Raw genomic sequence first — 12,346 nt, 5'->3', positions numbered from 1 at the left:
GAAATATCACTCAATTATTTGAAACATAAGGAAATTGAATGAAAGCGCTATATAACACCTAATTTAACACTTGAATAGAAAGAAACACGCTTTACTTCTTATGTATATTATAAAGAGGTGGAAAAAAAGAAAGAAAATTGGGATACTTTAAAGTAAATAGTTTTGGCCAAAGGGCGTAAAATGTTGATGTGCTTGTCGATTAATATGCGTGTCTGAGAGGGAAAGAGAAAGAAAAAAATATACATGCCACAAAAGAATAAAATTCATAAAGTGAAAACGATGATGAATTGAAATTCCCATTTCTTCTTGTTGTCAATTTTATAACACTGGGGCATATAAAATACCAATGTGACTTTCTTGTAAAAATTTCTGCGAGTGCAAGACTTTATTGAAGGCATCAAAAAATTTTTAAGACAAACAGAATACATTGAGGTGAAATGGTAGCTTTTTCCTTTAATGTATTCTTCGAGGAATGCAGGTGCAATAAATACGTGAGAAGCTTTTTCATGGTTTTTATGGGGAAAGATGTGCAAAAGAAAGATGTAAAGACAGACCTTTTTCCTTACTTCACCAGACATTATATGGATATATGTAGTATGTGTTAAGGAGAAAAAAAATGTAAAGGGAACCTAATTTACTTGAGGAATAAAAAGAAGACTGGAGATCAAGAGTTGCTCAAGTGATAGTTGATTTTCTTTAGTAAGAAACAATCTTTCGATGTCGAGTTTTTTCTTATTTTCAAGTAATGATTAACATTTTCCAAAATCCTTAATAATCTGATAAATTTTTACTTCAACAGTCAAACTTGAGTTCGTTATGTGCCAAAGATTTTCTCTACTTTCTTGAATGGTTTTGCAAGTCTTACCGTTAGAGAATGATGTCTCAATTTTTGCACCAAATAACCAATCATGGGAGTTAATTAAGATGTTAGATAGGAGATTGCACAACTTCCGTGAATAAATTGCAATGAAGGAAGTATTTAGTGCTAAAGTGCTCAATACACAATCAGGTATCGTAGATTCCACATTCAATATGTAAGACGTGGAGTATTTAGTGATCTTTAGTCAGACTGTAAAGTCATTATGAATATTTATCAATTGTAAATAGTTGTGGTGGTCAAATTGAATATCTTAAAGAATTCTCTTAGGGTGGACTCGCTTAGTTTCACTAGCAAGAGATAAAATGTTTGTTAATGAATATTCATTCGTAGACGAAGAGACGAGGGGAAAATGTGAAAAGACCAACATTTGAGATAGTAATATTAGAATATGTATACTTTGGTTGAGAAAGAGACCTCCATGAATTAGTCTAACATTCTAAGCGCTCGTTTATTTTCTTTCTTCTTCAAACTTCATTGCAAGTCTTCCCTGAAATTCTCCCTCTGTTGCGCTAGAGAGCTCGATAATATGAATATTCTCTTGTTTGTTATTTACAATGAAAAGAGTAAAATAATGTGTATCTGGAAGTGAAATCTTGTTTCTGAATCCCTTTTGACTTTTTCTTCACTTCATTACACTTCTTCTCCGAGCATAGCCACGATATGTTGAGATTCATGGCCTGACTCCAAGTTCAATGGTACCTGGAACCAGTATTATTTATACATTTGAGACATGGTGCTCTCAAACGCACAATGTTTGATACCTGTATGGGGTGAACCGCAGACATAGACGGATTAGACAGGCGATCGCGAATAGACACTACTGTGCCGTCCTCTTCTTCCCTTTTGTACAGCATCAATTGATCATTGATTGATCATTTGGCGGATCAAGCGATCGCCATACAATTTTCATTTAGTTTTTTATACATTGCACATCTCGAAAGGTGAGAGATGCGTGGCTGATTGGCAATGCTCAATAGTGCGAGAGGGAAGGCAGGAATTGGACGAATAAAAAGATATTTTTGCTATTTATGAATCATTTTTATGTCGACGAGAGAAAGTAGTGATCATGGTGCGGTCGTCATTAAAAATCATTAATTTTTTCTGCACGACCATATATCTAGCACGATTTTTTCTTCATTAGATTCATAACGATGCGCCACAAAGCAGCACAATTCAATGAAAAATGTTTGTTTTGGAAATGAATTTTTTACTGCATATAAAATCCCCCCTAAACATTTATCAGATTTTTGCAGCAGTGGTGCAATAAAGTGTGGAATTACAAGACGACACTATTTCATATCTCGTGGCGTGTTAAATAATCAATTATACTTGAGAGGAGATTGGTGGAAGAGAAAGACAGATAAATTTTGAAAAATGAGATGTTGTGTGCAGATCCCTGGCGTTTTGCTAGTTTTTTTTTTGCTTCACAAATGCATAAAGATCGAATGAATCGAAGAGATGGAATTCAATACAGAGGGGAGATTTTGAGGTGGAGGTCGTAAAATTGATCATTTACATGATTTTCTATTTTATATCATATTTAATATGTACATACATTATAGAGCTTCACTCTATGGTGGTATAAGAAGTTCAATCACTTCTACTTTTTGTATGTAATCTCTTCTTTACCTTTTAACAAAGTTGCAAGAACAACCTTCTGATTTTTACCATGTTGGAAAGGTGTTTCTCTATATGTACAGAAAGGAAGTTCTTGAGAAGTGAATATGGAATTGTTGTGTGTTTCTACAGTGATTTCACAGCTTTTGTATTCAAAAGAAATTGCAATTTATTTCAGAATCGGGGATCAAGATCAATATGTTTGACAAATAGTTTGAACCAGAAACATCTTATTAAACCCAAGTACGGATTTTAGGTTCAATTTGAGATTTAATGAAATAATTTTTTGCTGATGGATCTCTTTAATTTACCATGAATTAAATGCACGATGAATTATTGATCGATTGATAGAGAAACTCTACTCTTTATATGTGTGTGATTTGGAAAAATTTTCAATCTCACTCATTTTTGCACGTACACTATTCTCGAATGTGACCGCAAAAGTGTTTACCATGTCCGTGGCAAAAGTCTCAATATGTGGTCACTTGTAAGTGAAACCGTATGAGCTTTCAATTCCGCTGCGAACGTGAGCAATAGATGCATACTTGGCGAGAAATAGTCGTTTTTTCCCTATCCCAATGCATCATACATATATGAAATGTTGTTTCCCGTAAGTATTGAGGGGCTACACATGGTAGGTGGTAATATCTTTTACAGTCAGCGGGGCAAAAGAAAGCTCCGACAGTGATTACCCCGTCGATGATCACTGGTGCACTGGTCATGGAGTGCACAAAACGAGTAAATTTGCCGGTGTGTTGCGTCGAAAATTGTGAATAAACGACGATGCAAAGGTGAACGTTTAGGCTATGGAAAGAGAGAGAGAGAAAGAGAGAGATACGAATAGGGCAGATACACAGAAGGAGGATGCTGGTGCGCTGGAAAAAGTCTTGTATGTGGCGATAGTGCAATTTATGTGCACTGAGACTCACACTGAATTGCCTACACTCATCTCTTTTGCTCTCTACCTGTTGCCTCTCACCATGGTACGTTTGCCTGACTCTCCAGAGGTTGGTTCGCTCGAGCAAGAGCTCAGCGAAGAAACAGCAACAAGTGTTCAAGTCAGTGCCTCACCATCGCTGCCACGGAGCTGTTTGCTTTTCAACCGCGGACTCTTGTGGCTCTGCCAACGCATGCAAATGGGTTTTATTAGTGAATCAGTGTGTGCTCCCTATTCAATGGACAACAGACTGCTTTCACGGAGTGTTTCATACATAGAGTGTGTTTTGTGCATATGATGCAAAAGTGAGATTAGGTGTGAGAAAATATCGCTTTGAGACGCCCAATTTATCACGTTTTGAATTGGTAATGTGGCATACAGTGCAACTTCAGTCGGAGAAAAAGGCCCTACAAAAGCAGTCGGAATGCAAATGTTGATATAGATTTTCAGAGTTATGGCTTAGGATCATTTGATTTATTGCAGTGCAACCCAAAACCTCGTCTTGTCTTTTGGACACTTCCTGGAAAATTCGATTTAATATTTGCATATAAGCGAGATGTGACACGATGCAATGTAGAGCAAACATTGTAGTTGATCGGAAGTGTATTTTGTTGTTTTTTTTTTCTCTCTTTCCAAGTATAATTAAATGCATTTATGCACATATGCTGTTCACCTGTTTAATCGTGCGCGTTTTCAATCTCCGGGGCGGACATCAAAAGTCGTGAAATTCTTGAACAAAAGGCAAAATAAGAAGAAAGAGAGCACATGGGAGCAAAAAAGAAGACACACAGAACGGTATATTTTCGCGAAACGTGTTTTAATGTACGAATTTTTCACTTTTTTGTATAACTGAATATACTTTTCATTTTTGGAAGTTTATGTGACAATCATCTCAATCAGTATGGTTTCGCGGTGATTGCCGTTACTTGTGTTATTTTAATAATAACACACCGCTAATTGGTTACATGATGATTGTTATTAAAGTCTGTTATCTTTTCCCTGCCAGTTGATGTTTTTTTTTATACGTCTGGTCATCAGATGTGTGCGCCTAAAGGAGGGAATGTCGAGAGTAATTTAATGAGTAAAGAGATCATAAAAACGTGGTCAGAAAATCGTTACATATACGCACAATTGCATTTACGATATGAAAATGTTTAATTGCCTATTTAGAGGTGATGAAAGTGATACTTAAAAGCATTATACGATTAAAGTTGTGGGCCTTTTTTCTGCCGCAAGAAGGAAATCAGTGATAGTGAAATGTTGAATAACATGTATTTCTCTATATTTCTGGTATGCAGAGGGAGAAAAACACAGCGCGATGAAATTGTTGAGGAAATGATGCTCTGTGGTGCGCTCTAAAAGTTCAATAGTTTGTGATGAACGTTCTAGTTATTGTTGAAACACCCACACATGATATCTTCTCAACCATTGCCGGAGCATGAAACAGTGTAGCAGATAATCAAGACGATCGACAAGGCAGAAGAATTAGATGATCAGTTGGTGTTGGTGCAATAGAGGGAGATTTTAATAGCCATTGAGCTAAAGTGATTGAGTTTATATTGTCGGAAAAAAAGAGGGAGAAATAATAGTAAATGATGGATCCGCCTCGTAAATCCAACGGTATGCAGAAACTCTATACGAAGATCATTCACAAGATTGAAGATTTTCCGCCCAAGATACACGCAAAGTTGCACAAGACATCGTCAAAGTATCACGTTCAGGCGTCCCCTGGTGGTGCTCCTCGCCAGCCAAAACGGTACTATCATCATCATCAGCAGCATCAATTGGTGGCGTCGCAGCAGCAAGTGATTGGAGCGTCAGGAAGTGGTGACCGAAGGCCAGAGAGACCCGTGAGGAGATCAAAAGTTTCACCACGAAATTACGAGAATGTGATTGTGTCACGTCCATATCCACAGAATGGTCTCTATGTGAGTGATCCTGAAGATGATGACTTAGAGGTGCAAATTGTACATCCCGTGCTTTCTTTGGAGGATGAGATTTTTGAAGAGCTGGAGAAAGTGGCTCATGATGAAGCTAAATTGAATGCAGTGCTTCAGAATTTTGATAAAATCCTGGCGGATTTTAACGCTCAGGCACAAAAGGGTGTCAAAGTGGCAAAGGTGTCAAAGAAGGAGGAATTTGGTCAGGACATTAAAGAACACTCACCTAAGGAAAAGCCTTCGAAAATCCCTCAACCTCCGCAGGGCTTGCAGAAGTCCAAGACGTGCAGCATTATCGAATCGAGGTGCATTCTCAAGAAGACACCCTCAGACAGTGGTGAGTTTGGTGATGTGGATCGCCTCAAGATTAACTGTAGCCTCGATGCGCGGCTCAATCTCTACAATCAGGCCACGCGGAGTCTATGGAATTTGCAGGATTTTGAGACATTTGCCAAGAGTGGTGCCGAATCCATAAAATCGGAGACAAATATACCTGAGAAGTGCAGTGAGGGTAATGGAAAGAATTACAATACCTACAAAGTGAAGGCAGGTAACCGGGTGACTGAGAGCCAGCTTAAGTCTACAGCAAGTGGGCTCAGCAAATCTGTGTCACAAATTAATCAGGAGTCGAAAATTAGTCCTAAGAAGACCCAAACGCCCGACAAGGTAAAGACACAGTTCACGAGGGCGAAAAGTGTTTGGGAGTTGGGAAATTCCACTGGAAATCCCAATCAGCTTCGTCGAACAATTTCAAACAGTCGAATACCCGTGAAGATGTCAATCCCTTCACCGACCAAGAGTGGCCCGGAGACAAAAATCGACAACATTCCCACGAAGAAGGTGATTAAAGCGTCAGCAAGTGGAGGTTGTCAGCAGAGCACGGCAAAAGTCACGGCGGTGAAGTGTCGTGAGAAGAGTGTGGAGGCCCAAACTGGAGCCATTAGCAAGAGGCTCAATGTGTCGACAAATGCAGTCAGCAGAGCTGCCAAGAGTGGCCAAAAGCCGATTAAAGGCACCGTCAATGAGGTGGCTAAATCAACCCAGCAGACGCGCAGTCAGCGAAAACGTGAGACCGATGTGTTGTTGGACAAATGCCTGGAGCGTGGTCAGGCAATCCTGAAGAAGGTGGAGGCTTTTGGCAATGCCACCAAATACTCCTCTGACACAATTTTGGCATCTGTGCGTCAGCTCAGTGAGGCTGAGCGGAAGGGTGATGTCGTGGATGGCGTCGTGATGACATCCCTGGCAAGAGAATCACTCGCAAAGACGGCTCAACTGGCCACTGTGAAGCGTAGCAGTCATCCGGCCAATGATGCTACATCAATTAAACGGGCTGCATCCGGTGGCAAAGCTCGCACTGGCAGAGATTATACAGTGGAGAGTAAAGGTCATCAATCAGGTGTGGAAGTGGACAAGAGTTGTGGGAAGAAGCCTTCAATGAACTTTGCACAGGAAAAGAATGTTTCCTATCCGCGACTGGAGTCGTGCAAAATAATACCACCAGTTATGGGACCGTCTCAGCACGCGAAGGTTCTCGTGTGCATGAAGTCTATCCAGAGTCTCCGCGATACACTCCCACCGCCGCCGCCACCACCTGTTGCACCCCAGAAGACATCGGACACGGAAAAGGTCACCACGGAAGATTCAGCCTTGGATTTGAGGAATGAAAAGGAGTATCAGAGTGATTGTAGTGACGATTCTGGACATATTTCGAATGAAAATGAGGAGATCATAAAAACGCCGGGCACAGACAGTGATGCCACGTCTCAGCAACCAGATGATTCACTGGAGATGAAGGCACCCACGGGGCGGATTAGTGAGCATCTTCTGGAGAAGTTTGAGCCGAAAATGTCTAAAGGGACGGAAGATGGGAAGGGTGGTAAAGTGACCGAAATGAACAACTTGAATTTGATGAAATCTACCATGGCGTGTCGAGATCAGTCATCTGAGGTAATAGAAATTACTTCATTCACCATTTTACAGTTGTCTCCTTTTTCTCTAGTCAACAATTCATTTGATCTGGTGCTTCTTGCATCTTCATCGTCATTTCCGCTCCACGACTGTCCAGACAAAAGAACAGTCTGCGCAGCTGGAGCGAGAGAGATATTCAAATGACGAGGCCATTGCAAGATCATATGAATGCACACACGGGTGGCTCCCAAAAAAAAGGGCAGTAGTTCAGTATGGTTAATGGATGGGAATATGTGTGTGAGAGAGGAGAAGCAGAGAAGAATTTCTTTGCATTTATATAACGGTTTAAGCTGCATGATACACTCATTGAAATGGTGATGAAGAAGACTAATAAGCAGTAAAGCTTTTAGCCTCCAAATCATTCTCCTTTATTTTTCTTATTAACCGATTCTCTCTGTCTATTATTTGACATTATGGGACACTTTAATACTCGAAGGGAGAATTATTATGTTTTATTTACACATTTATTTTGTGCCTCGACAATAGATTGAAAGTAAAATCTTGGAATTTTCTAATCTCATTAGATGAATTCACTGTTTTCTCCACACTTGAGATTTGTCTCCATGGGAAGTGGAAGGAGAATAAGAAAGCGAACATAGAGAAATTCTTCTCAGGAATACTGTGAAGTAGTCTTATGGCAATTTATATTAATTGCTTTTCCTCTACTGTACCAGCTAATTGAGTGCACATGAGGGCATTCACATAATGAATTTATCCACTTTACCAAATTTTGATCGGTGAATTTTGTCATAAAATCCCTTTAGTCGTAAATATTATGACTTTGAAGTTCAAATATTACTATAGCTTGAAAAACACACCCACACAATTAATGAATATTTACATTTCTGGATGTCCTATTTACTTTTGACTGACTGTAAAAATTTCGTGGACGTGTATTAGATTTAATAGTTGATAAGCCATGACTCGCGTGAAGGAATAGAAGAGAATTTGATTATCTGTGAAAAAGAAGAAAACGTCAGAAAGTTCCTGCATGGACAATAAAGTGCAATTTCACTGAAAGAGTTCAAAAGCGTCGGCGAAGAAGCCATTAGGAAATTCTTGCATGCCAAGACTATTAGAAAGGTGTGCTAAGCGATTCATTCTGCGCGAGACCAAGACATCCTACCTTACCAATTAACATTGCCTTCTATGTATGTCTGATAACAAGTGTTGGTATGTTTATTAATGCAAGAGAAGTGGATTATTTTCAACACATGAATTTTAATTGACTCTTTCTCCATATTTGGAGCTTTTGGAGAGCTAAAAATACAAAATAAAAAAGCAAGAAATGTGTTGAAGAAAAGGCAGATGAGGCTAATGAGGCAAAATAATGACTGAGAACAATTCAATAGGTTGAATCAAAATCGATGAGAAAATATTTTCTAATGATATTTTTTGTGTTTGTTTCCAATTTCCACACTGTAGGTGCTCTTCCGTTCCGGCGTTCTGGGTCAGCTGGAGGCGAAACGCGATGAATTGCTCTCTGACCGCATCATTCAGTTCCAGGCGTACTGTCGTGGCTATTTGGCTAGACGCCGAGTGGCTCAGAGGAGAGTTCAGGTGAGTTGTGATGATTGTTGGTGTGTACACTTCTGGCATTCCTCTAACTTTCATATCATAATCTCTTGATTGTTTGCAGGAATTGGCGGTAAGATGTATCCAGCGCAATGTCCGGGCATTCCTCACGGTCCGTGATTGGCCGTGGTGGCGTCTTTTGGTACGAGTGACCCCATTGCTCAATGTTCATCGCACGGAGGAGCAACTGAAAGCGGCCAACGATGAATTGCAGACGCTAAGAGCGAAATTGGACAAAATCGAGACGGAGCGAGCTACACTCAAGGCAGAAAATGAGAAATTAGAGGCCAAGGTTAGTGTTCTCTCTCTTGATGATCTTTTCTCCTCTGCGGCTTCAATATGAGCCTCAAGAGTGAATTATATGTTTTGCATGATTCCGAGGTGCGTCCGAGGGGTTTTCCACATTGATTTGAGCGAGTGTGTGCTTTCTGTGTGATCTCGTGCGGTGAGATAGAATTTTTGCAGAGTATGTGGCAAAGTGTGGTGTGATCACCCACTGAGAAGTGTGATCCTCTCTTGTACTCTACCACCTTCTCACCCGCGCGACGAAAATACCTTCTTGCCAGCTCTCACAGCAATTTATCGATGGCTTTCGTTCTCTATCTCTCTTTGCAAATGTTTGAATTTTTGGGAGGATTTAAATATTTAGCAATGTTGTGAAAACAGAGAGAAAATGAATATTAATTGAAGGCTCAGTGTCTTTTTTTTGGAGGCGGATTCAAGGAGTGTGAAAAGGAGAGGGAAATAGAAAGTTTCTCAAATGGCTCATAATAGTATAATTGATTGTGCAAATATCTGGACAAATTTTCAAACGTAAAAATTATGATAATTGAAGTGTGTTTTAGCCATTAAAGTGGCATGAAAAGCAGTGGGGAGAAAATGAGATGGAATAATGAAAGGTGAAAGAAATAATTTCTAAGACAATAATTTGCTGTTGACCCCATTCTTGGATGATTTTCTCAATTCAATTTCTAACCAGTTGACGAGTTGCACCTTCACCATCATTTTTTTCTTTCTTTCATCTTTCAAAAGATGCGATCATCGTGGGAAATTATCTCATTCATCTCTTTTCTGTGCAATCTAATCGCACTACTCGCGGCAAATTGATCCACAACTTTGCCATGAATGAATGACTTTTGCAAAGCACAACAATAACATTGGCGTAATGAAAGGAGAAACGACGATTGAAAAGGTCTTTTGCGGTATGGAAAACACCCAAAATAGTGGGAAAGAATATACTTCAAAAGAGATTGACTTTAATTGCCACCAGATGCTATCCCCGATTTAACATGCATTGTGAAATTGTGTATAAAGAAATTAATTCAATTTACACATATGATATGTATATAGAATCAAATAATGTCAAAACAGACATACTGTTTTGCCTCCAAGCGATATCTTAAAAGTATAAAAAAAGGGGGAAAAGTGGTAATTTTCTTGACGTCTTTAAAAGTGAATGCAATGTAATCTCGTCCGTATGTGAGTTTTACGATGGACCATTTTCACTTTTATTACTGATCACCGTGTCTCAATTAAAAGACAATTTTCACGTGTGGCTTGTCGTGTGGATTTATTAAGTGACTGCCATAAAGTCTATACTTTTCGTTACAATCTGTCATTTGAAATAAATCGAAAAGGTATGCCAGTCGGCAGAAATCACACGAAGAGATAGAAAATTTCGCTAAATCACAGTGAAATTTTTAATTGAAATATTCATGGGTGAGATTTATAGTTTTTGATGTTAGTGATATATATGCAAAATATATTGGCAATCTCAATTAGAATATTTAAGTGAATAACATTAAAGCTAATGGCTTAATTTATGAGTGATTTAGTTCATTTTGTGAATGGAAAAAAAGACTAAAAGGTGGGATTATGTGATGCTAAAAACGTGAGTGTGGCCTATCACCTATGCAAAATTCCGCAAATTGGTTACCACTCTTCCCAAGCCTTGTGACAGGCGAGCGAAGAAATCGAAAGTGGACGTATACATAATTGTTTAATGAAGGCGTTGGTGACATGAAATGAACTGGGTGGCATGTTTAAAAGGCCGAAATTGCAATTTTCACTATAAATCTCTCAGTGTGAGGAAGAATTTTATGAATTTGTTTTTCTTCCTTCTCACAAATTGCTGTTTCTTCTTGTTTCCCGTCATTTCTTCAACACTGTGTTTTTTTAAAAAACATCACAGCTCATGTAGACGGAGGAAAATTCTACTTATCCGCCGATTGATATAATAATTAGGAGTAACATAATATTACAAATTCATCCAATGATATACACGGATAATTGAATCAAATTACTTTTAATTTCTAAATACTTTATCCTTTTTTTAAGTTATATCAAGTGTGGAACTGAATCACAGTTCCTGCAAGCTTGAGAAGTCAAGGCCTATTAGTCGTTTTCCCTTTTCATTTTTAAATATTGTTGACGATCTCGTCGCAGTGAACCAAAACTCTCAGGCTATTATTGTATCAATCCATCAGTGCGTTCTCATAAGTTGCCTCATGTGTGAGAGTGCAAAATGCCGTGGCCGCTGCTGTCGTCAGTTTGTGTTGCCAAAAGATATTAAAGTGTCTGTTTTTTTTCTCTCTCATTTGGGATGCGCACAAGGCGACTTTTTTTGCTCTTCCTGACTTTCGAGAAAAGGAGGTCCATCAGGCGTCCCAAAAGAAAAGCGTGAGCGCACAATGAAAAGCAGGCACAGAAATGAGAAATTAAAATGCCAAATGATTCACGCATACGCAGATGAGGTGACACAGAGTCAATCTGACGAAGTTGATCTTAGTGAAGAGAATGAAGATTCAGTTTCAAGTTGAATTCTGCCGAGAAATGTACACACTTCCGAGTTGATGACGATCGACCACTGAATGGTCACAGACTTCGCCGAGAAGATCATATATTATTTTCGCGAGTTTCCGCTGTATTAACATTTAGAATTTTGTGCGAGCGAGTCTCTGGGCGCCAAGCAAAACAGTGCGCGCACACAGAAAACGACTATTTTGAGAACTATTCTCGTTTGGGACACTTGACTTCCCCACAAGCCACTTGCACTGATCAATTTAATGGGTGAATGTGGATCAGTGTAGTGTGAAAGAGATGTAATCAATTGCACAATATTCTGTGAGACTGGGTTGATTTTTGCATCCTTGAGCCTCTACAGTGAATTTAATGAATGTAGAGTGTGTGGGGCGGATTTCTGGTGCGCGCGGCAATGTGACTCCCCATTGTGCAATTGAGTAACACAATTCTGTGGATTTTCAAGTGCCAAAATGTCATAGGGATGCTCATGCGAGAGCAGTGAGTTTTGTGCTTGGTGAGCGAGAAGTGGAATTATATTTGAGGCTACTCGGAAATGCCACTCACCCCGTCACAGTCACAGAAGATCAATGGAGTTCCGCCGAATCCACGCTTTCACCTGCCCGT

General features: G+C 39.3%; 1 protein-coding gene across 3 annotated transcripts in view; it reads left to right on the top strand.

Moving 5' to 3' along the window:
• The window catches only part of LOC132263624 (unconventional myosin-XVIIIa), a 49,408-nt gene that overhangs the window by 30,662 nt on the left and 6,400 nt on the right, over positions 1-12,346 (top strand). For 2 of the 3 annotated variants that reach the window (XM_059763460.1, XM_059763463.1), the window contains 2 exons: positions 8,771-8,905; positions 8,985-9,212. In XM_059763460.1, the coding sequence (XP_059619443.1) occupies positions 8,771-8,905; positions 8,985-9,212 (363 nt within the window). Of the gene's footprint in view, positions 1-6,981; positions 7,325-8,770; positions 8,906-8,984; positions 9,213-12,346 lie in introns of those variants that run through there. The other variant, XM_059763462.1, reaches the window with a different exon arrangement.

Source organism: Phlebotomus argentipes, unplaced genomic scaffold (genome assembly GCF_947086385.1).
Source record: "Phlebotomus argentipes unplaced genomic scaffold, Phlebotomus argentipes genome assembly contig_39, whole genome shotgun sequence".
NCBI lineage: Eukaryota > Metazoa > Arthropoda > Insecta > Diptera > Psychodidae > Phlebotomus > Phlebotomus argentipes.
This window is presented reverse-complemented; position numbering and strand designations above follow the sequence as displayed.